Below are 25886 nucleotides of genomic sequence, written 5' to 3' on the forward strand. Positions count from 1 at the left end.
CGCGGGCGCCCGACAACCGCCGCGGCTGCCAACCAGAGAGAGAGAGAGAGAGAGAGAGAGAGAGAGAGAGAGAGAGAGAGAGAGAGAGAGAGACAGAGGAAGAAACAGCGAGCCGAGGGCTGGAAAAACAGGAGACGAAGAGCCCCCGGAGCAGAGGCTATCGATCACCAGATCACCACAGCGACGACCCAGAGGAGACTTTGTTGTCATCGGCCGCCGCGGCGGCTCCCCCTCCCGGGCGTAAACTCAGCACACCCTCTTGGGAAGCTCCGCCGCCGGAAGTGGCGACACAGAAGCGAGTAAGAGGAAGACTGAGAGGTAGGAGGAATGAGAACGCCTGAGGCGCTTCCGGATTCGAGAGGACGGGGCGTGGCGGAGGTGGGAGGGGAATGGGAAGCTTGAGTCTTCACCGGCTACTGATCAGAACTCGGAGGAGGGAGGGAGTGGAGGTCCCACGCGCTGAAGCGCAGGTGAGTCTGTGGCTCGGCCCCGCAGGCCCAGCCCTGGGGGGTAAAAGCGAAAAAAGGGTGGGCGTTCTGCCAAGAGGCGGGAGGTGGACTCCTTGTTTTCTGGACCCTTAAAGCACTCTAAGGAAGGGAGAGGATCCGGCCTGGGCCCGCTTTTGTCAACCTGGCCAAGGCACCCGCCTGGAAAATAATTTAAACTATGCTCGTTTGGCATTTAAAGCTTTTTAATAACCCGGTTCCAACCCGATTCACGTTACTCCGCGTTATGCCCTCCACTAGCCTACTTGCTGATCCTGTTACACAGCTCCCTGTCTCCTGCCTCTGTACCTTTGCCCAGCTTGTCCCCCATTCTTGCTGAGCTCTCCTTTCCTCCAGCTTTCCTGGCCCCTTCCAGACTCAAATGCCATCTCGTATTGGAGGCCCTCACTGATTATCCTTTCTCCACCCCGTCCCCAAGTTGTTATTGTTTTCTCTTTTCCACCCCCAAAACACTTTGTACTTCGGCTCTTTTTTGTAAGCTAGGTGTTGTTTTGCCTTTTTATAATGGGAGCTATTTGAGAGCAAGGACTGTTTCCTTTTATCGCAAGGTGCCTGGTACTTAGTAGCAGCTTAATAAATGCATTGTAGTATTGAACATAGTAGCCGTTTTAGGCTTACAAATCCCCCCTCCCCCAACCTCTTCTTCCCATATAGAAAGCTTTCCATTGTCCAAAAGTTCGTCCACTTGTTATCTTCCTTTTCCTTCTCCACTTTTATTACCAACCCTATGCATTTCCAAAGCAGAAAAAAAGCCCATTGCCCATCAGAAAAGCTGGAAGAAGTAGCTATGGTCCGGGCATATAAGATCTGTGTAATCTTTGGACTATCCAATGTTGATCCCTTGAGATCATCTACACAGATGATTAGGAAGAGCAAAACCTTAGTTTTGAAACTAACAGAGGCTCTCATTTGTAGAACCCGTTAAGATTCCAAAGGCTGCCCTGAGAAGCAGGTCATGCAAACATCGTTAGCCCCTTCTACAAAAGAGGAAACTGAGACGTGAAAATAAAAGACTTGCCTATCAGTGGCAGTTAGGATTAGGATCTTCTGATTCCTAGTTGCTGAAAGCCTACACTGTCGTGAGGTGCCCTGAGGGCTGGATATGGAGGCAGGAGCCATGAATATAGATTGCCCTCCCTCTGTCGCTCAGCAGCAATAAAACCTTGGGAAAATCGTGTAACGAATGAGCATGATATCGTGGAAAGAGTGCTGGATCTAGACCCAGGGGAAAAAAAACCTTTTTAGGCAATAGCCTAAATAAACAGCTTTTGGGCAAGTCACTGGGCCTTAGTTTCCTCAGCCATAAAATGAGGGGAATTAAGAAGTGACTTCGAAAATCCCGTGCAGTTCCGAATGTGATCCTTTTGATTAGATCTTCCTTTCCTTCATCTGTATGATTTAAAGAAAAATGTTTTGTCAGTCAGCAATCGGTTCTACTATGTAGCATGTAGCATTCACTGTGTTAAGTGCTGGGGATGCAAAGAAAGGCAAAACAGCGCCTACCTTGAAGAAGTTCACATTTTAATGGGAGTGAAGGGGGAAAGAAAAATATAAAAAGAACTAGGTGTATAGAAAATATAATAGGTAGGGGAAAGCACTATTAAATAGAGATTTGGAAAGGCTTCTTGAACTTGAAATTTTATGCTGAATCTTGAAGGAAAACTAAAAGGTAGATATGAAGGAGGGACAGCTTGACAATTTTTAGGTAATTTAGATGTGATATTTTTAGAAACTTTCTATGTATAAGATGATACAGTTTACCAGAACAATTAACAGTCATGGTTATATTTCCATTTCTTGAATATTGATTGCTAAGTGATGTTAGAAATTTGGCAGAGCCAATATAGGTATAGTTCAAGTAGCAAAACGATTTTATATTTCCAAGGTATTACTTTCTTTTATTCAGTTTTTAGGCATAAAAAGTCTGCTGAGCTTACATTCTAAAATACTGGAATTCAAATCTTGTCGCTGAATCTTTTAGCTATGTGGCCTTGAGCTAGTAACTTAACCTCTCTGTGCCTTGGGTAACTTTCCCCAAGCCTGTGTCCTTAGTCTTTGATCTATTGAACTCTGTTCCCTGTGCTGGCTGAAATTATAGAACCTGAGATTATGTACTTCATTTAAATTTGACAGAGGATAACTGTCCAGAGCACTCCTCTTGATATAGTGGGAAAAACACTTGCTCTGGAGACAGGGAGTATAATAGAAATTAGACTGGCTCTGGAGTCCAGAGACCTGGCTTCTAATCCCACCCTTTGCTTATTTGTGTGAGCTGGGCCTCAGTTTTCTCTGCAAAGGAAAACAACCTTTATATTGAAAAAAGATAGGGGAAAACATGACAATGTAAAATATTGATACCCAAGATAACTAGGTAGTTAATGAGAAAGTACCTAGCTCCCCTTGAAGAATTCAAATCTCCTGGCCTGGATGAGCCACTTCCTTGGATCCTGAAAGATCTAACAGATGTGACCACGGAGCCATTGTCAGCTATATATCATGGAAATGGGAAAGGTCAGACAAGATTAGAGAAAGGCAAATGTCCCAATTTTCAAAAAAGGGAAAAGAACAGATTCTGCAAAATATAGGCCACAAATCATTAAAGAGGTGATTTGGGAAGTAACAATTACAGAACCTGTGTATCTTTATCAAAAGCAGGTGATGCTGAATTAACCACTTTTTCCCTTTTTTGGAAAAGCTCACTGAGTTAGTAAATGAAGAGAATGCTATGAATAGTGTTATTCATATATATAAAATTTAGCTATATTTTTAATAAAATGTCTCATACAGATTAGACATCCATTAAAATAAATTCATAACTGGTTGGATAGCAAGACTGAAAAGTAGTTGTTGATAGTTCATTATCAGTTTAACAGGAGGTTTCCAGTGGAGTACCTTAAGGGATCTGGGCTTGGTTGGTCCTATGCACTATCCTATTCTCTTTCTTTGTCTTTTTTTAAAAAGCACATAATTAACTTGGATAAAAGTAGTGATGGTATTATGCTCAGCACATCTGCCAATGTCACAGTGCTAAGAGGAATAATTGACATGCTAGATGTCAGAGCCAGGATCCAAAAGAATTTAATCAACTACCCCGATAAGATGAGATTCAATCGGGATAAATGTAAAGTCTTATATTTGTACAAAAGCTCAACTTCACAGGTATAAGATGATGCATGGCTAGACAACCGATGTTCTAAAGAATATCTGGGCATTTTAGTAGACTGTAAGCTTGATATGAATCAGCATTGTGATATAGCAGCCAAGAAAGCTAATGGAATCTTGGGCTGCATTAAGAGAATCATAACTTACAAGGATAGGGAAGTTATAGTCCCACTGTACTTATTAGACATTATCCAGGCATAGTTAAGGTGAAGATGTTCAGAGAAGGGCAGAATTTGGAATGTGTAGTCTGAAGAAAAGAAGACTCACAAGATATGTTAGCTTTCTTCCAAGAATTTGAAGGGTTATCATTTGGAAGAAAGGGTTAGATGTGTACTATGTGGCCCAAGAGTGCAAAATCAGCAGCCTTGGGTAGAAGATGCAAAGTTAGACTTGCTGTCAAGAAAAACTTCCTCTAACAATTGTTGTTGTTCAGCTGTTGCAGTTTTGTATGACTCTTCTTTGAAGATATTTTTTTCCAGATTACTTGTAGATAACATTTTTTGTCATTGTTCTCTTACATTTTGCAATCCATGTTCTCTCTTTCCCCTCCTCAAGAAGACAGGCAATATAATATAGATTATATATGTGTTATCATGCAACATGTATTTTCATGTTCTTTATGTTGTAAAAGAAGATGTATTTTATTTATACTAGAAAAAAATTCATGAAGGAAATGAAGTGAAAATGGTATGCTTCAATCTGCATTCAGACTCCATAGTTCCTTCTATGGCAGTGAAGCCTTTTTCATCATAAGCCCATTGGAGTTATCTGGGATCCTTGCATTGCCGATAATATTGAAAGCATACACAGTTGGTCTTCATACTTTATTGCTGATACTGTGCCTGACATTCTTTCGGTTCTATTCACCTCACTTTGTATCACTTCATTTAAGTCTTTCTAGGGTTTTTTTGTGATTGTCCTATTCATCATTTCTTATGGCACAGTAGTATTCCATTACAATAATATACTATTACTTATTCAGCCATTCCCCAATTGATGGGCATTCCTTCAGTTTTCAATTCTTTGCCACCACAAAAAGGGCTATTATAAATAATTTTTAACAGGTAGGTCCTTTTCCCCTATCTTTGATCTCTTTGGGATACGGACCTATTAGTGGTATTGCTGTGTCAAAGAATATGCTTAGTTTTATGGCCTTTTGGACACGGTTTCAAATTGCTCTCTAGAATAGTTGTATTAATTCACAGCCCCAACAGCACTGATTATGTCCCAGTTTTTTCACATCCCCTACAACTTTTATCCTTTTCATTTTTTTTGTGCTAGTAGCCTAATATGTTTGAGTTGGCACCTCAGAGTTATTTTAATTTGCATTTCTCTTAGTCATAATAATTTGTTGTCTGATTTTTCCTAACCCTGTTTGGGGTTTTCTTGGCAAAGATACTGAAGGGTTTTGTCATTTCTTCTCTCCAACAATTATATAGATTCCAAAGTGTACTGGACTCCATGATGTATTTCTCCACTTTGACCATCTTCAAGCAAAGATATACATTGTGGCAGAAATTCCTTTAGTTGAACCTAAAGTCACTTTCAATGAATATAAAAGTATTGGATTTAAAAGCAGGAAAGCACTATAAATCATCTAATTTAACCACTTAATTTGGGAAGAAACAGTGAAATAAATTCCAGGGAAAAGGACCCATTAAAACTTGGGATGTAGGACAGCTTATCTTTAGGTATTCCTGTCTAAAAATATCTCCTTCATTTACCTATTATAAGCAATCTCTACCATTTGAGTTAGACCTTTGGGTAGACACACTATCTACAGATGTTCCCTATGTGTATAGTACCTACTAAGCATAACAGTACACATGAAAATATTGCAGAAGTTTTTCAGATTAGCCACCTGTCAGCTATAACATAGATTGAGAGCATAAAGCAACTATCACAGTACTTTATACATAGTTTTTGTTTAAAAAATTATTATTGAATTAAATAGGACAAAGGACAATGAAGAATTGGGAAACCATGGGGACACTCGCTAAAAAGGATATCAGTATAGTTAAAAGAACAGCAGCGGGACAACTGGGTATCTCAGTGGATTGAGTGTCAGGCCTAGAGATGGGAGGTCCTAGTTTTAAATCCGGCCTCAGACACTTCCCAGCTGTGTGACCCTGGACAAGTCACTTGACCCCCATTGCCCACCCTTACCACTCTTCCACTACGGAACCAATACACAGAAGTTAAGGGTTTAAAAAAAAAAAAGAAAAGAAAAGAACAGGGGCCCTTGGTGAGAGAAATGTGAGAGAAAGAAGAGTCACCAAGATGTGTGACAGATGGGGAGGGAAATGAGGGAAGCAAGAACAAAAACTAAACGCCTGTTTCAAGCAGAGGATTGCTACCAACTTGAATTTCTTCAAATAACATTACATCTGTGGTCACCATTTCCAAGACCTTTCCCTCATATCCTCCAATATACTGGCTAGGAAAAGGAGCTGGCATACTCAGTGCTCCCCCTTAACATTTTCCAAATACTCATTCTCAGCATCACTTAGTAAAGTTTTTCCTTTGAAGTTTACTACTATATATCCACATCATCATTACAATGAAACCTCACCTATTGTGGGAGTTATGTTCCAGAGAACCCTACAATAGGTGAAAATCTGCAAAGTAATGGCATTATATTTATTTTATTCTTTATATATATTTTAAGGCTTTATAAACTCTTCCCACTCTCCTGTAAACCTTTTCCACATTCTTAGTAACCTACCGTCACTGAGCCAATCAACACCCAGGATACAGAACACAGTGCTGTGGTTGCCTTTCATTTCATCAGCCAATAATGTGCTGTGATAAGTGTAACTCTGCAACACAGAATTAGATATATATTTTTTAAAACCATTGATAAGTAAATTGTGATATAGCAGGGGACAACTATACTACCATTTATTAAATTCCTTGTCACTTGTCTTCCTTTCCAGTACTTGGACCATAGTCTTTCTCTTTCTCAAGCCCCTAGAATCCTTTTTGTAAATATCAATGTGCAAATTGCTGTTCCCTACAAATATTGATACCTCTGGTTAATCAACCTCCCACTTTCATGACTCTTACATCATTTTGCCACCATTATGATTTTGAACTCTTTAATAATATTATGTCTTTCCATGTCTTCCTTTGCCTCAGAAGAAACACATTCTTCATCTTTACTGTAACCACAAGTTCCTCCAACCTTTTTTTGTTGCAGTTGACTATCTCTCATCTGGCCTCATTTTCCTCCTTTAATACAGAGAGTCTGAAAGTAACAATGGGGGAGTAGGGAGTATTCTGTCTTTCCCTTCTGGGCTATTGTGTTTGGAAGCATGAGAAAAGAAACAACCAGAACTGGAAAAGAAAAATTCAGGTTCTATCAACAAGATGAAAAGGATGTGAAGAGAGATAGAATGAAGAGAAATTGAAGATAAAAGGGAGATTCTAAAGACAGGAGGAGGTTAGAGACTGGTAGGGAAGAGGACTAGCGCTAAGGTATGTTTTCAGATAATTAAGACTAGAGGAACAGAAATTTGTTAGGCATAGGAGAAGGCAAATGCCAGAATATATACTCTTTGAGGTCAGAAACAGTCTTATTTTTGTCTTTGTATCCCCTTAACAAATAAGCTTAATAAATGCTTGTTGATTGATTTGACAGATTGATTGATTAGAACGGGGAACTAGAGGATCAATGGTTATAACTCTCAGGAAAAAGGCACTAATCTCAGGAATTACATCTAGGTTATACCTTTATTCTTCTTCCCTATCATAGTCTTCAAATGAGACTGGTCAGTAGCCAGGAAGATTATTTTGAAAGAGGCCTTTGGTCCCAGGCAGCTAATGGTCACTTCATTCTAATATCCCTATCTAAATAATCCCAAGGAGGGATAGAAATTAGAACTTGGATTAAAGTTGTCAGTAGTTGTTATTGGCTCCTTTTTTCCTACTCACAGTGTCAGCTCCACTTGCCAAGACCCTTGTTGGTGTTGGAATACTGGCAAATAACCGTCAAAAATCATTTATTTATTGTATTGCATATTTAGAACAAATATGTATTATTGTTATGTTACAAATTATATATAAAAATAAATGATAACTCAAAAAGATAATGTGAGAATTTGTTTCTCTTAGATAAACTTTAATAGTAACCCCAAAAAAGCACTTAATAAATCAGGCATTGTTAACTAGGAGGATACACAGAAAGATGAAAACACTTTCCCATCCTGAAGGAACTTCCATTCTAAGGGAGAGGACAAGTGTAAATAATAGTTATATAAAAGAGAGAAAAGAATAAAAGTAATCTCAGAGAAAGAATGCTATTCACATCGAGAGAAAGAACTAAGGGAGTAGAAACACAGAAGAAAAGCATATCATTCATCACTTGTTTATATGAGTATATGATTTGGAGTTTTGGTTTTAAAAGATTACTCTATTACAAAAATGATTAATATAGAAATAGTTATTGAGTAATGATACATGTATAACCCAGTGGAATTGCTTGTCAGCTCCAGGAATAGGGAGGGAAGAGAGGAGAAGACAACAAGAATCATGGAATCATGGAAAAATAATTTTAAAAAAGTAATCTCAGAGAGTAGGCACTACATTGAAGGCACTAGCAAGAAACTTCTCCTGAAGAAGTTGGAACTTGAGCTGGGTCTTGAAAGAAGCAAGGTAAACTAAAAGGTGGAGGTGATTGGGGAAAAGGGTGTTAAAGGCATAGGGTGCAGCCTAAGGCATAGAGCTAAAAGAGGCAGTTGCAAATAGAAGGAACAGTATCATAGAACCCTGAGAGATAGACATAAGTAATGTGTGCAGGTAGATCAGGCCACTACTACCCCTTTGACTACAGTCTCCCTTCATACCCTAATGGAGACAACCCAGGAAGGACCTTGAGTCCAACAGGCTTGGGAATAGCAGTGTCCACTGCCCCTGTTGCAAGAAATCACTTGTGAGGAGTCCCGCCTTCCCAGCAATGACTGCTGACCAACAACTACAAACAGGTGCAGGAACCCCAGGGTGACCACTAGTCCTGCTTCTACCCTATCCCTATCATTCAAGGAGGAAACCTATATTTGGACCAGCCATCCCTACCAACTGACACTGGAGAGGTGGACTAGGAAGCCTAGACAAAGTAAAAGGGCACCTAAGAGAGAGATGGCAGGCAGCACATGCCAGGCAAGTCAAGCCATCACTACACCACCCTGACCACCACTATCCCTGAGGCAATACTTCCAGCCCAGTGCCCTAAGCAAGCCATTTGACAGTACCAAAAACTTTGGGAACAAGAACTTTCTTTTCTGGGTCTTCAACAGATATGACTACAGTACCTGAAGGAGCAGTTGCTAGACTATATCTCCACATGGTTTATTTCTCAAGAGAATTGCTGAGGGCATTGGGCTGCACCTTAAGGACCAGGGGATGTTAATATCTGTCTTATAGCCAAAACAAGGTGTTTTTTTAACTTTCTTTGTATCCTGTAAAAAGGTGAACGAATTGCTTATTGACTATAAACTGATTAGGTACTCTGCTTGTGCTTACAAATTATCTTCAGTTTATATAATTGAAGTAAAGCTCATAAGTGAACTCTTCAGGACCAGGTGCAAGGACACTAAGGAGACTCTTGTTTTATAAAAATAAACTATTGAGAAGATAAGGATAAAAAAAGGTTTCTAACTCCACCCAAATAAAACACCCTAGATCCGAAAGTAACCCCTTCTCCTGTTTACACAGGCTACGCTGATCCTTTCTGATATGACTAACCCAAATTTTCCCTATTCTACAATAAAACTAATATTATCCTTATGAGAAGTTATAAAAATAACAAAGACCAGATGGCTGAGCCTCAGCAAGAACCAAGTTAGGACTCTGAACCTTAGCAGAGTCCAAACCAAAGACCAGGTCTTTCTTTGGTCTTCTCAGATATAAAAATAATTTATGAAACAGGAATAGACAATCACTAGTGTTTCCCAAGTTGGAAAAGGGAAATCACCTAGCTCCTTCAGGCTTTTCCTTCCTTTCCTTCTACCTCAGACAATGAAGAGAGAGAAAAGAAGATGTCACCTCCTCCAAGCACTCTGAAGGGGGGGGGGGGATGAGGAGAGAGGGAAAGGAGGGAGGAAGAGACAGAGAGAGAGGAAGAAACTGCTCCCCCTCAAAGTTACTGCCACAGAAAAACCATTAAATTGTCAACATTTGAAACTGACACTCTCAGATCTTTTTCATTCTTTCTCAAGCCAGCTTCTCTACTTCTTATCTCTAAACTAATATAACAAGACTTAATTTCTAATATCATCCTTAAAATTTCCCCCCCTTCGAGTATATGGAATGGAAAAAAAAATGCTCACTCTTCTATGTAATTCTAAAGCTATACCTAACTTTATTATTATTTCCCCCCAAAAAAAGTTTTATTCTTACGCTTATCTTTTATTGCTACACCTTATTTATACTAAACTGCACTAGGAATATAAATCAGTGAAAACATACTTGAACAAATGCAAGTGTAAAATATGCAATTACGAATTGCAAAATGCAAACTTTTAAAACAATAAAATAGTTACAAAAACCAACTTAATTTATGTTTTACAAAAAATCAAAGTCTAACTAAAATAATAACTATGCAAAACTCATGCAAACTGCATCTTACAAATCCTATTTGAACAATTCAAATGAAACTTTTTACTATGCTAAGACCTTACCCTATCACTAATACAGAAAACCAAAACTAACATTAAAACTCAAAATCAACTTGCTATACTAATAAAATCAAAACTTTGTAACAATTTAACTATAAATATGCAGATCTATACAATTTCTACACCTATGTATATGTTATATACAAACTATTTACATGTTGCAGGAGGAAAATAAATTTCCCCCTTAAGATAGTCTCAGAAAACCTGAAAGATTTCACTTATGAGCTTCACTTCAATCCTCAGTATTTAGCACAGTGCCTGGAACATTGTCATTGTTGTCATTTAGCCTCATCCGACTCTTCATGACTTCCTGTGTAGTTTTATTAGCAAAGAAACTGGAATGGCTTGCCATTTCCTTTTCCAATGGATTAAGAGAAAATAGAATTTAAGTGATTTGTCCAGGATCACATAGCCATTGAGCTTATGAACCCACTTTTGAATTCAGAATGACTGACTGACTACAGGCACCCAGCATTCTATCCACTGATCCATCTCTAAGGCAAATAGAGATTAAGTAACTTGCACAGGGTTTACACAGCTAGTATTTTAAATGGACCTAGAGTTCTACTAACTGAGATATCTGTTTGCCTCACCTGGAACATAGTAGGTGCTTAATAAATGATTATTGCTTGACTACTGCTTGTTTCTCCCATTAGAACATGGCCTTCTTGAGAGCAAGGACTGTTTGTTTTTTCTATTTGTATCCCCAGTGTTTAGCACAGTGCTTTGAAATAAGCTCTTAATAAAGGCTGCTTCCCTCCTTCATTTTTTTATTCCTTGCCTGTAAGATAGGTACTAGAAGGAGGAAATGGAGGGCTAACTCTCAGAGGTTAAATAAATCACCTCACATAGCTAATAAGTCTCATAGATTGGATTCAAACCCAGCTCTCTCTCGACCTAAAGTTTATTATACTTTCCACAATGCCAATGCAGATCTTCAAAGAAAATTCATTATCAGTGTCTTTTCTTATCTCCTCATGGAAGGATAGTGGAAATCAATGAAAATAACTATAAAGAAAACTGACCTTCAGTGTCTCACATTCCAGTTCCCCTTAATAGACTTCAGTTTTCCTCATCTATAAATTAATTTGGGATGGGACGAACAGCTAAGTTTCTCAGTGGATCAAGAACCAGGCCTGGAGACAAGAAGTCCTGGATTCAAATGTGACCTCAGTTACTTCTTAGCTGTGTGACCCTGGGCAAGTCACTTAACCCTCTTTGCCTAGCCCTTACCACTCTCCTGCCTGGAACCAATACAAACTATTAATTCTTTTTTTTAAACCTTACCTTCCATCTTAAATTCAATACTGTGTATTGAATAAGTTGAAACACTGCAAACTGATTTTTTTGCAATGTAAATAGTTATGGGCTATGTCAGTGATTCCGAAAGTGGGCGCTATGGCCCCCTGGTAGGTGCTGCAGCAATACAGGGAGGCGGTGATGGCCACAGGTACATTTATCTTTCCTATTAATTGCTATTAAAATTTTTAAAAAATTAATTTCCAGGGAGCTAAGTAATATTTTTTCTGGAAAGGGGGTGGTAGGCCAAAAAAGTTTGGGAACCACTGGGCTATGTCATTTTCACTTTTCCTTGTACAATTTTTTTTAACACCTGTCTTAGAATAGATACTAAGTATTGATCTAAGACAGAAAATCAGTAAGGACTAGGCAATGGGGGTTAAGTAACTTGCGTGGGGTCACACAACTAGGAAGCATCTGAGGACAGATTTGATCTCAAGACCTCCCGTCTCTTGTCCTCTTTCTCTATTCAATGAGCCATCTAGCTGCCCCCTGTATAGTTTATCATTATAAAGTCTCTTTTACTTAAAGCATACAACGAAACTAGACAAGCAATTTATGCCCAACATGATGTAGTATCTTTCTTTCCTTGCAGTTTCTGGTACTAATAATTAGTGCACAATAATTTGATTATCTTATTTGGTGACCTGTGATGATTTTTCTCATCTCTCCAGGTTTGCTAATCTCTTCACCATCACAGGTCTTTAATTTCCCTAAATAAAGTACTTATTAACAATATTTTATATAACTTTCAAAATTTATGTATCTAATTTTCATTTTATAATTTTTTCCACATAATTGAGGTGCTAATTAGAAAAGAAAAAAGGATATTCATAATGTTTAAAAGAATCACTCATGATTACTAGGATAAATGAAAAGTCTCAAAAATTGAACTTTACAAAGAAAAGCAAAAGGCATGATTAGACTAGTTTTGTCTATAAAAGATCTGGGGGTTTTACTCTATGCTTAAAGTAACTCAGCAGTGTGATGTGACAGCCAAAAATACTCATGTATTCTTAGGCTGCATTAAAAGAGGCATAGTTTCCAGGAATAAAGAGGCAATCTTCCTGCTGTACTCTACCTAGATCAGATCGCATCTGAAATAGTGATATCTGGATCAAGTTCTAGCCCCTTGAGCAGCTGCATAGAAAAGTCCTGATATTCAAAAAAAGTTCTCAGCTCTATTCAGAGATTTCTTTTGAGCTAATTGTTTTATAACTATCTTATTAGTTCCATTCAAAAATAAATGCTCCAGATTGGGAGATTCTTGTTAGAACAAATTACCAATGGACTTAGAATGCTAATTTTCATAAATTTATTAGCTAGCAAAACTCTTATCTAAAAATATCTACCTTAATAGCCTCACATGGAAAGACCAAACCTTAATCACTCCATGGAAAAACAGTTGCCCGCCAGTTTGCATTTGGTACATGGTGGAATTCTCCTCCAGAAAGAGCCTATATGTATCCCCGAATTTCTTTGTAGAAAAATGCCTGGTTATTGTTTAGATCTCTTTGTATGGTGTTATAAGTTTTCTTCTCACCTTTCTCTTAGCCTTTCACCAAATCTAGTTCTGATGCTCCATTATGGCATGGAAATGCTGCTGTATTCTCAGATTACTCCAGCATAACAGGATCTTTAGGAGATTTTTCTTGTGCTGGAAACACTTCAAGTAGAAAAAGTTGACAGTTTCTATCTGCCTGCCAAGGACTAGACTTAATACAGAGTGGCATTTTAGCAGTAACCTAAACACTCAGTGATGAGTTCTTTGGCTAGGACACTCCCAGAGGGGAAAAGAAAAATGCAAAATTGCTTTCATTTTTTTTGCAAACCTCTTTTTCTGTTGTGATTGACAGTAATTTTGTAGTGATGACAAGAATTACAAAAAAAGAGAAAACACTAAGAATCATAAAAATTAATTGGACACTTAGTACTCTATGAAAAAATATGTATATATATATATATATATACATATTTTTTTTTTATTTAAAGGGGAAAAAAAGGTAAAGGGCAGTCTGGTATCATGGATAGACCATGGCCTTTGAGATCAGGAACAGAGTTCACATCTTGGCTCTGCCGTTTACCACATCTGTGACTTGAAACAAGTTATTTAGCCTTTGGGGACCTCAGTGTCCTCATTGGTAAAATAAGAGTTCAGCTATCTTCCAGTTCTAAATCCATGGTCCTTCAATGAGTTATCTTAAACCAGGTTAATTGTGTTCTGTCTTTCCCTTTTGGCTCCATATTCACTGAGTTATGAATTTGGTTTTCACTTTCTCTTTTAATGGCATACTGATAATTCTTAGTATAGAAACATGTGGTTCAGAGAGATAGATCATCTCTGTACTCCCAAATAATTTAACTCTACCTTCAACAGCATAGATGTCTCCCAATTCTCTTTATTTTCTACCTTCTCATCATTTCACAGTGGATTCAATTATTACCTCTATGCAGATGTCTACCAAATCTATATATCAAACCCCCTTTCTCCCACATGCTAACCTTGCATTGCAGACTAGACATCTCCACTTATTTGTCCTGGAGATCTTAGACTCAAGTACAATTTGGAATGCTGCCACTCTGCCCTGCAAATCAGACCACCGGAGACTGCTCAAATGGGGCTAAGCCACTCAGTTCTACATTTCCTGGGACCAGACATCCTCATATTCAGACCTAGGCATTTTTTGCCTTATTGCTTTACTCTCAACAAAACTATCAGAGTTCATGAATACATAGAACCTTATCTTTATTCCCTTTACCCCCACGAGCCATTTCCCCCTTTTTTATTTCCTTTAATATAGAACAGACTTCATTTCAGCCCATATAAAATGCAAAAAGCAAAGATTTATCATATGTTTTCCTACCTTCCAGAGAGTGGTGCCTTATCCCTGACACATACTTATTAATAAGTACTTGGTAATTGATTCAAAATCAGGACAAAGGCCTCATTCTTTAATCTTGACCAGGTTATTCATTCAAACCCTATCAAGATGTCATGGGGGCTGAGTGGATAGAAAGCCAGAACTGAAATGACCTAAATTCAAATCTAACCTCAGACACTTCCTATATGACCTTTAGCAAGTCATGTAACCCCGATTGCCTAGCCCTTACCACTCTTCTGCCTTAAAAGCAATACACAGTAAAGATTCTAAAATGGAAGATAAGGGTTTTTTAAAAAATAAAAAAGATGTCAGCAAAAAATTCAGTAGAAATGAGTAGGGAGAGAAAGTGAACCATGTAACCATGGAAAAATATTTTAAATTTTTAAAAAATTTTAATAAAGTATTAATACGCTAAAAAAAATTCAGTAGGGATGTCCATCTCTTTTATTTAGGGAGGTGTCTTTGAACTACTTTTGGTCACACCATTTAGACACACAAGAAATCCAATTCCAGGTTCCCTTACCACTGTAGACCTCAGCTTTCCCCTCTACAGTATGACTGTGGACACATCACTTAATTTCTCTTAGCCTCAGTTCCCTCATCTATAAAGTTAGTTGAACTAGATCATCTCTAAGATTCTTTCAGTCTCTAAGATTCATCGGTTTTATTCATTCCTTTTCTTGAAAATTTATTGCATGGGGGCAGTTGGGGTACGCAGTAGATAGACAAATCTGGAGTCAGGAGGACCTGCATTCAAATTTGGCCTCAGACACTTCCTTGTTGTGTGACTCTGAGCAAGTCACTTAACCTCAGTTGCCTAGCCCTTGCCACTCTTCTGTCTTAGAATTAATGCTAAAAAGGGCAGCCAGGTAGGTGGTTCACTGGATTGAGAGCCAGACCTAGAGGCAGGAAGTCTAGTCTCTCACATTTTCTAGCTAGGTAACCCTGGGCAAGTCACTTAATGTCCACTATCTAGTTCTTACCATTCTTCTGCCTTGGAAACAATACCCATTCTATTCATTCTAACTGAAAGGTATGGGCTTAAAAAAGAAAAAACTGATACTAAGACAGATGATGTGGGTTGAAAGAAAGAAATTAAAAGACTAGATTTTCCCTAGTTTTCTTCCCAAGGTGCTAATGTCCTTTAATTTATGGTTGCAGTTTGCGCCTCCAGTGATCATTGAGCCCAAGAATATAAAATCACATACTGCTTCCATTTCTTCTCCCTCTATTTGCCAGGAAGTGATTAGACCAGTTGCCAAGATCTTAGTTTGTTTTTTTTATGTTAAGTTTCAAACCAGCTTTTTGCACTCTACTCTTTCATCCTTTTCAAGGAACTTCTTATATTCTTCACTTTCTGCCATCAGTGTGGTATCATCTTTATATGTAAGATTGTTGATGTTTCTCACAGCAACCTTAATTTTGACTTTTGGTCACCTTTTATCAGAACTCTCTACTATGACCTGTTTTGGATTAACCCTCAAGGTAGAACTCATAGTTTCATTGAGCTACATAGTGTAAGGCAGTGATGGGCAAACTACGGTCTTGGGGTCAGATGCAGCCCCCTGAAATGTTCTGTGGCCTCACAGACATTATTCCTAATCTGACGAATACAATGAGTAGGATACAATACAATGAAACTTCTAAAGAGTTGCCTTAGAAACAGACTGACAGATGAGCATTTCCTTTCCTTGGTCCCCTCTTTAAAAAGTTTGCCCATCACTGATGTAAGGGGTACAGCTGTGTGCTATTTATTTTAAGGAGAAAGAAAAAAAATTGAACTTACCTTTTATCTAGCCTCTGTGTTGAACAAAAGTAAAGGAAGGTCAAGAAATTTTAAGAAGATAGAGGGTACTCGTCTGTAACATGGAAAATGGCAGGGTGGAATTCCTGCAAAATACAGGGTCAAGCCTCAACCCAGAATTCCAGCTCCCCTCTCTCCCCCCCCCCCCCAGAGAACTCTGGGTTAGGGGGCAGTTTGGGGCAGTTGAGGGCAGTTGGTTCTTGGGATTGGAAGTGAGCAGGTCACCCTGTTTGCTGATCCCAGTTCTTGATTGCTTTGGAGGCCTTGCGGAAAAAGCCATTTTGGTTCTTCTCTGCTGCTAGCCTGTTTAGCTGAACTAGACCTTTCCAGCAATAGCACTATTGTTACCGTTTAGTTATTTAGATATTAGAAGTGATTAATTATAGGCTTTGAGGGCAAGCTAGTTATAAAGACTGCCTCTCCCTCCTGGGGGGAGGGACTGTTTCTACCTAACAGTTTAGGGCTTCCCAGATCTTATCCTAATCCTTGACAAAACTTCCCTTACTTCCCTTCCTCGTTTATCAGTAAACCTTCATTTTTGGGGAGCAGTACCTGTCTATTATTTTGGGAATACTCACATCCATCTTCAGCTAAGTTTCCTTCAGCTGTCCAGCCCATACAAGTCAGATTCGTCTGTCCCTGATAACTACAAGACATCAAGCTTCTCCCATTATCCCTTAGTCAAACCTGTGGGGAAAATAAGTTGAGAAAGTCAACATCATTAGAGATTTGCCTTGTCTAGCCTTGCCAGAAGAGTTCAGATCAAACCTCCATTTCTAACTGATTTCTAACTGCTTGTTGGGAGGGGGGAGAAAGGAGCACTGAGCCCAGTTTTTGCCCCTCCCTCTTCACTCAAGCCTGTCAGTGGGGGAGGAGTGAGTCTAGCAAGTTACTGATTTCTGGCCATCCCTTCAGCTTCTCAAAACACTTTTTCATACAAATATAACACGTCACAACCTAAGTGGTCAGCCATAAAATGTAAGGAGTAAAAAGAGTTGTTTTTTTTTGATATATTAATATTTAAAGGTGTGGTCTCCAAGGAACTGAATAAATTCCAATTCCTAAAATGATTTTAATAATTTATTTACAAAATATAGGAGAGAGTGGAAGTAGAGAGATGAGAAGAGGGTAGAGTAAGAGATCTAACTTAACTAGATTTGTATTCAAGTCTGGGCTTTACTCTGGCAGGGCTCCAGAGGCCCAGCCAGAAAGCCTAAAAGCCAGTTAACAAGGGGTTTAGTCACAAGGGCTTCTCACAATCAAGGGCCCCTCTGGAGGCTAAAGTAGTTAGCCTTCTTCACTCAGCACGTGTAGTTCTAAGGGAAAGATTTAAGAACAGTCTCAACCAAGGTTTCAGGGTCCCAGATTCAGTGCTCCTCCAGGTCCAAGTCACGAACAAGAAGAGGTAAAAGGGCCGAGCCCCGGGAAGTTCTCTTAGTTTATCCAGGCCATTTCTTTCATCACTTCCTGTACCTTCCTCTTAGTTTACGTGTCTAATCACAATAGACACTTTTCTTAGGACTGCCCAAGCTGCAGTCAGTAAATTCTGATTTGTCACTCACTCTAGCACATGTGGGTCACAAACCTCCCAACTTGTGAGTTAAGTGGAGTTGTTTACACTTATGGTGATTAGATTTGAGAATGGGCAAGGTAGATTTAATCTCATCACAATTGTCAGTGGTGAAGGGCAGGTTGACATGAGTAATCTGCTGCATAATATCTACAAAGAATCATTAATTGTAATTTTTTTTAAAACCCTTACCTTCTGTCTTGGAACCAGTACACAGTATTGTTCTAGTATTGGTATTCCACAGGATTGGTTCCAAGGCAGAAAACTGGTAAGAGTTAAGCAGTGGGAGTGAAGTGACTTGCCCAGGGTCACACAGCTAAGAAGTGTCTGAGGTCACATTTGAACCTAGGGCCTCCTAGTGGCTTTCAATCCACTGAGCCACCCAACTGCCCCCAAGAATCATTAGTTTTTTAAAGCCTTAAAAGTATTGTCAAAAAATGTATGACCAGAAAATGAAACTAGTTAGTGCTGTAACAGTAAAAGTAAAGAATTGATTGAGACATCCTGTGTGTGACGTTGTTCACACAACATTAGAATTTCCAGGGCAGAGGTTCTTAACTTTTGGGTGTTGTAGACATCTTCTCAGAAATATGTTTTTAAATGAATAAATCAGAATACATAAAAATAAAATATGAACCAATCATTTTGGAATACATGTATCAGAATTTTTTTTAATTCCCATACCTTTGGTTAAAACTAATTTAGAGAAAGGGCCCCTGTACACAACTTATACTGAATAAGATATAGATAGGTTATTGTCTGCCCTCTTGAATATAGCATCCTTATCAGTGAGATCACAGATCCACTGAAATGTTAATTCTCTTAATACTCCACATTCACAAACTAGCCATTTAGGTGTTTTAACAGAATTAATCAAATATGTGTGTATTCTGATGTTTTCTTATTAATTTGACTTTAAGATTTTATCTACTTGTACCCAATTAGATCACTTTTGTGAGCTAAATCATTTGAATCTTTTGAAGAAGGAAATGGAAAACTGCTGCAGTATTTTTGCCAAGAAAACCTCATAATAGAGTCAGACACAATTGAAGTGACCAAACAACAACAACACATACATTATTTTGTTCTATGTACTAGTGGAGAGACAAAGTAATGTTGCCTCACTACTGGCCCCTTCTCCCAATTAGGGAGTTCTTCCCAGAACCTCCATTCTGGAAAAAGATCCAGACCAGCCATTGCTTATTCTTTGGACTTAACCAGTATACTCCCATTCAAGTAAGCCCTCCTCCCCCCCTTTTTAGTTCTCCTTTTATGTGTTGTCTTTCTCCATTTGAATGTAAGCTCCTTAAGAGCAGGCACTTCCTTTCTTTTTGGTTGTATTTGTATCTCCTTCACTTTAGCACAATACCTGCACATAATCAATGTTGGTTGACTGGAAAAGGCATTGAGGGGGGAAAAATTACTTGCACATATTACTTTATAATAAATTGTTGAGTTACTCTAAAAAAATTAAATTGTTTTTGCAAATCTTTATTATGTTAAGAAACAAATATCAATTTATAATAGTTTGATGGCATTTGCATTTCTTTTAAAAGAAAATAAATGGGTTTTATTCTCTGTTTTTTACAGAATGGAAACAGATTATAGTCACATGGAGCTTAGCAATAACACAGAAATTGGAGATTCTGAATTTCAAGATTTTGAAAGAACAGATGTAAAAGACATGAGATTAGAAGCCGAAGCTGTTGTGAATGATGTTCTTTTTGCTGTTAGCAACATGTTTGTCTCCAAAAGCCTGCCTTGTTCAGATGATGTTGCGTATATCAATGTGGAAACAAGAGAAAGGAACAGATACTGCCTGGAACTCTCAGAAGCAGGGCTTAGGGTAACTGGACATAATTTTTTTTAAGATTCATTACTATTTTCAAAAAATCTTTGGATAAATACAGGGAAATCAAAAACTTTGAAGGAACTTTTGGTTTAGGTTTGCTGTCAATGCCTATCATTTTTTTCAAATCCTTATCATTTTTTTCAAATCCCATTTTCACACACAGTTAGATGGCCAGCAAGACTGCATTAATAATCCTGCTTGTTAGATAAATTATTTTCTCATTGGGAATAAATGCCTGTGACACCTTGTACACTTGAATTCAAACCCTAATTTCAATTAAATCATAAGGGAGAGTCAAGTCTCTAAATTTCTAAGAGGCCTCCTATTGATCTAGACCAACCCTCTTTGTCTTAGGAGATCTTAGCAAGAGGAGATACTACTACAGACTAAATGGGTGAGAAGAATCTGAAAGGTGAGATTTCATACAATAAGAAAGTTCATAGATCTTGGAATTATCTCTATCACATCAACAATTACATCTCAGTTCTTTTAATATATTTATATTCAATAAAGAAATTAAGTTTCTTTATGATCTCTGATATACTAATCTAAGTTTCCTAATTTTATAATCAAAATTATAAGTCAAAAATATATGGTGATAATTAAATTATCTATTAAACAAATCATTTTCAAGCATCTGTTAAGCTTGTATAGTGCCCATGTGCTGGGCACTATACAAGAAATTGGTAATACAAAAATAAGACAAATCCTACCGTAAAGGGGCTTATAGTGGGTTTATTTAACTGTAATTCTAATTATAATGATAGGTTTTATACTGTTGAAAATATAATTGTGATTATAATGATTATAATTCTGATTATTATTAGAATGATCACAGTTGTATTCTCAATATTATAAAACCTAATCATGATTGGAATTACAGTTAAATAAACCCTTTATTTAATGAGCAATGGACTAGCTATCAGAACCTCTGAATTTAAATTCAGAGGTACCTACTGTCTTGGTAATTTCTTAAATTTTCCTTTGCCTTCATCTCTCTTTTGTTTAAATATTATTTCCTATAAATATATAATATGTAGTCAAAAGCAGAGACTATCATTAAGTTGCAATATTATTAATCTTGATGCTCTATGGACATGTCTTTTTTAATGATATTGACACAAACTGGAGAGATGCATCTAGTTTTTCTATTAAAATAGAAATCATACATATTATAGTCTTTGCTAAGTTAACTTCAGTTTCAAAAAGAGAGTTTCTTAATTCACTGAGATTTAATGTAGACGTGCTATATGCTTTAAAGATGCTACATAGTATTTACAATATTCAGTGACTGGGATAAATTAATTAGACATTTCATTTCCATCCAGGGAATTCATATCTAAATACCATCATTTACTAATATAACTTGAAGTAGACAAGAAATGGAGATGAGTATTTCATAGTTAAATGTATCTAGACTTTACTAAATAACTTTTTATATTGAATGTTGGGTATTAAGTGTATAATAATTTAATATTGCTTTAATAGAGATATATGACAAGCCCTGGTTAACTGTAACTGACTGTTTTATTGTTGGAAGCTAGTAATCATTAGCATTTACTATTCATACAAGAAAATTATAAGAAATAGTACTAAGCCCTAGGAAAAACTACAAAGACAGATAAGAAACCTGCCCAGAGGAAGTTTATAAACCAGTTGGGGAGTTAAAGTGTATATAATTAAGTGATTCTTAGTATATTCTTCATTCTTCCTCTACCATCACTTTAGGAAGCATAATACAAGAAAGGAATCAAACTGGTGGCATGTACTGATAGCCCAGGTTATCTGGTTTGGCTATAGTAAAGTAAAGAGTATTGTGAGATAGCAGAGAACAATGAGCTTCGTCCTTCCCTCCTTTGAACTTTAATATGAAGTATAGTGTCATAAGAATATAACATTAATTTGAATTTTCCCAAAAAAGCCAAATAAAGTATTTATTAAAGCTAGTCTTTTCCCAGCATTATGCCAGATAGTTATGAGGGATACAATATCAGTAAAAAGAGTTTTGTTTTCCTTTTGGATGGGGTAGAGAAGTGTCAAATGCCTAAAACAACTAAGTAGCAGTGTGTGCCCTACAATCCCAAAGGTAGACATTTATTCTTTACTAAATAGGTGCACTGAACTTAAAAAAAAAGTAAGTAGCCTTTTAGCATTGCATTTTTTTTATGACAATATTAAATTCCTCTAATTCCTCATCTCCTGTGTGATACAGAAAGCAAACTAGAAAAAACTGTTCATTATTATCCCCGTTGATATTCAAAAAAATTTTTGATGACTATGATAAAGGATTAGCTACTAAAATGAAGCCTAGCTTTTGTTCAGTTCAGGTATTTATTTTGCTTTATTAGCTATTTTTCAGTTCTATTTCCTTTTTGGAGTAATAGCTGAAAAGTTTGACCTTATTGTTCTTGAAGGTTGAAACAGCTAGGTGGCACAGTGATAAAGCACCAGGCCTGGAGTCAGGAAAACCTGGGTTCAAATCAGACACTTATTACCTGTGTTACCCTGTGCAAGTCACTTAACCTTGTTTGCCAAGCCCTTCCTGTTCTGCTTAAAGTTGTTACTAACATAGAAAGTAAGGGGGTTTTGTTTGTTTTTAAAGGTACTAGGAAGAAAATTATTCTAGACCATCTTATAGTCTAGAGATCAATGGTGTTAAACTCATATAGAAACAGATTCCTTTGGCCTGCATACTGACTTTTAAGAAAAACAAATTGACATTGTGTTTTATTGTATTTTTATTAATTTTGTTAAATATACCTCAGTTGCATTTTAATTTTGTTTTGGGAGTTCTGGCAGTTTTTTGCCATGTTTTTGTCAGTTTTCACCATGAACCCCCTGTCAGTTTGGCATCGCTAGTCAAGGTCATATTTTTCTTAAATACTAAAGCTTTTTTTAGGGTGTTGAAGTACAAGATCTCTTAGGCCCCTTCTAGCTCAAAATAGTAGCATCACATTTTTCCAAGAGCAAGTGCCCCTTCAATACTGCATTATTTTCATTTCGAAGCAAGATCCTTTTTGCAGGTTTTACTAAAGATATTGATATGTAATAGGTAATTAAAAAATAGTTTTAAAAAATATTGAATTCCTTCATAAGAAACAAAAATATTCTGCCATGCCTTTCACTATTGGCTCAGAAATTGATTAGAAAATATGCAAAAGGGGGCAGCAAAATGGCTCAGTGGATTGAGAACAGGCCTAGAGCTGGAAGATCATGTGTTCAAATCTGGCCTCAAGTATTGTGTGACCCAGGGCAAGTCATTTAATCCCCATTACCTAACCTTTATTGCTCTCCTATCTTGGAACCAATACATAATATTGATTCTAAGGTGGAAGGTAAGAGTTTTTTTAAAAAAGAAACAAAAGAATCACTTAATTGCATCTAATCATTAGATTAATTATTGGCATTTCTCTTCTAGGTGGTGGGTTATGCTTTTGACCATGTGGATGATAACATACAAACTCCCTACCATGAAACAGTATACTCTTTGTTGGATACCCTTAGTCCAGCATACCGAGAAGCATTTGGAAACGCACTCCTAAGAAGACTGGAAGCTTTGAAACAAGATGGACAGTCATAATTTGCTCAACATTATAAACTTATCTGTTAGGCTTGCTGCTGGAAACTTTTAAAATTTAAAACCTAGATTCTTGCTAATGAATATGATATAGAGTCATTTTTCTTTTGTTTTTCAGCATTACTGCTTGCTTCAGATATAAACTTCTCAAGCAGTATTAATAATAAACTATTCTTGTTACTTCGCTTCCACCTAGGGAATTTGGCAGCCCTTGATTTGTGATATAGATCATGAATACGTTTAAATTTCTTTTGAATACTACTTCTGCATTTTGAAAGCAAAACAGTATTTTACTATGAAAATGCAGGGTTTTAATGCATCTAGTACTACATATGGAATTCTAGACTTGCCTAATAAAATTGGCATTCTAATTAATTCTCTACAATTTTGATCCAGCTTGCTAAATCAGGGGTTCAATATTAGCTTGGACTGAATTTGTAGTGATTATTTTGCTACTGGCCTTACAGGGAACAAATTATCAACTAGTTTCCCCTGCACAAACTTTAAAATTGCTTAAATTATTTATACTAGTTCGAAATGATAAAATGAATTAATTGTATATAACTTATCTAGTATTATTGTGCTAATTGACACAGGGATTAGTATAGTTATATGTATCCTACTTGCAACAGTCAGCCAGCTAAATAAAGGTTAAGCCTTTAGCCTATGAATGTAAAAATTACTATCTAATCTCCAAGATACCTAAGCACAGAATATGAAAATAGGCTCCATCTTTTTTTCTTAATAAAGAACACCATAAAATTGCATTGTTAAAAAGATATGTTTTCCTAGGAAACAATATTTTGGCCCATGTCAATTCTTATTTTTCTGGATGTTTGTTTACATACTGTACAGTGTTTATATATTCAAAAGTATTTTTGCTTCAATGTTTACTTTCTAAAATGTAGTACTTTGGTATCCTGTAATGCTTCCCTCTTTCCCTTCAAATGTACAGTGTTTTGTCTCAATGCTAAATCTACAATGTAATAATGCATTGTATGGGTTTGAAACCAAAGGACATATGAAGCATTCAAAGACTAATATTTGAAAAAGGGATACTCTGTATTTTGTATTTTATTACAAGTACTAATATTTGTAAGTTTATTTAACTGAATCATGCTGCTATGTGTTTTCAGGTATATGTTGGATGGGGGAAATGGGGATTGGTTTTTAAATAGTCAGCTAACACCACAGTAGAAGTAAAATTCAATGCCTGGATATGCTTCTTAAGTCTACTGAAATTAAAGATGTTACTCTTTGTTTAGTAGTAAAAGATATCATTTTTGTTCTAAGTATTAATTTGTATAGGCCAGAGGAAACTAAAAATTAATTTGGATGACTTCTATAGTCATACCTTATTAGGATGTTTTCATTAAATTTCAGAAGACACATTTTTAGCTTTGTTTTCAATGCTTAGCAGTAAAAAAAAAAATCTACATTTGAGTTAGAATTACTCATTCTTAGGCTAAATGTAATAAATCTGAATAAATTTTTCCTCATTTTTAGCTAAGCACAAGGAAAAATGGTTTTTTACTTTAAGAAGATTGAAATTGCTGATTTTATGATTTGGTTCAGGGCTCATTAGTTCTCATTTTTAACTGGGTTAGAAGGATTAGTTTGGTGGTTCTATTTGAGAAAGATGAGATTGATTTATTTAATTAATTTGTAGGCACTTCAATGTTTACTTTAAAATGATAATGAATTGGATCTGTAAAGTGGGTTGCACTTTTGTCTCATAGCAGTTGTGAGGAAAGAAAGCACTTTGTAAACCATAGAGCACTAAAAATATTAGTAGCCCTTATCGACTTATGCGAGAATTTTAAACATTACAGACTTCAACTTTGCCTTAGCCATTTGAAGAATTCATTCAGAAGATTTCTAAAGGAGAATGTTTTCTTAGATTTTTAATAGAGCTATGTTTAATAAAAATAAACTTCTAGATGAATTCTTTTAGTTCTAAGGCTGTACAGGAATTATAATTGGTTTTAACTAGCATCTAGAATTTCCCAACATCATGTACTATTAACTTCAATCTTTTTTAAAGAATTTGGGTAGAGGCCACTAGATGGTTCAGTGGGTTGAGAGCCAGACCTAGAGATGGGAGGTCCTGGGGTCAAATGTGACCTCAAACACTTCTTAGCTCTGTGACCCTGGGCAGGTCACTTAACCCCCATTGCCCTTACCACTCTTCTTGGAACCAATACATAGTATTTTTTCTAAGATGGAAGATAAAGCGTTTTCTTAAAAAAGAACTTCATAATTAATATAATATTTGCCCTACATATACCACTGGTTTTTCTTTCTGGGTAGCTTGGGAGAGTCATTGGTAAATCTAAGTATATATGTAAATGTATAAGTTTTAGAGGGTTTTTTCCCTTCATGGGCTTTACTCTTTCTAAAAGAGCCCCATTATCTCTATTTAAACTATTTCCAAAAACTAAAAGATCTAATTATTCAGTGTAGTATCACAAGGGCACTTGGCCATAATACAATTCACATGTAGGTCCATCTGTATCCCCTATTCTCTCTGTCTTCCTTGTGTGTTGGAACGGGATGGAGA

At 36.9% G+C, this 25886-nt stretch overlaps 1 protein-coding gene across 1 annotated transcript; it reads left to right on the forward strand.

Annotated features, from left to right (window-relative positions):
- The first annotated feature begins 449 nt into the window (after window positions 1-449).
- Window positions 450-24586, forward strand: LOC123235674 (GSK3B interacting protein). The gene is made up of 3 exons (XM_044661873.1): window positions 450-470; window positions 19488-19743; window positions 23168-24586. Exons 2-3 carry the CDS (start codon window positions 19489-19491, stop codon window positions 23327-23329), a joined length of 417 nt encoding a protein of 138 aa, XP_044517808.1. The 5' UTR covers window positions 450-470; window position 19488; the 3' UTR covers window positions 23330-24586.
- Window positions 24587-25886: the final 1300 nt, after the last annotated feature.

Source organism: Gracilinanus agilis, chromosome 2 (genome assembly GCF_016433145.1).
Source record: "Gracilinanus agilis isolate LMUSP501 chromosome 2, AgileGrace, whole genome shotgun sequence".
Taxonomy (NCBI): Eukaryota; Metazoa; Chordata; class Mammalia; order Didelphimorphia; family Didelphidae; genus Gracilinanus; species Gracilinanus agilis.

Bases quoted from the DNA above. Each gene is read 5' to 3' on its own strand.
- LOC123235674 (XM_044661873.1), top strand. From the start codon at position 19,489: ATGGAAACAGATTATAGTCACATGGAGCTTAGCAATAACACAGAAATT. The intron at 19,744-23,167 runs GTAACTGGACAT...TTTCTCTTCTAG, and splicing joins TCTCAGAAGCAGGGCTTAGG to GTGGTGGGTTATGCTTTTGA.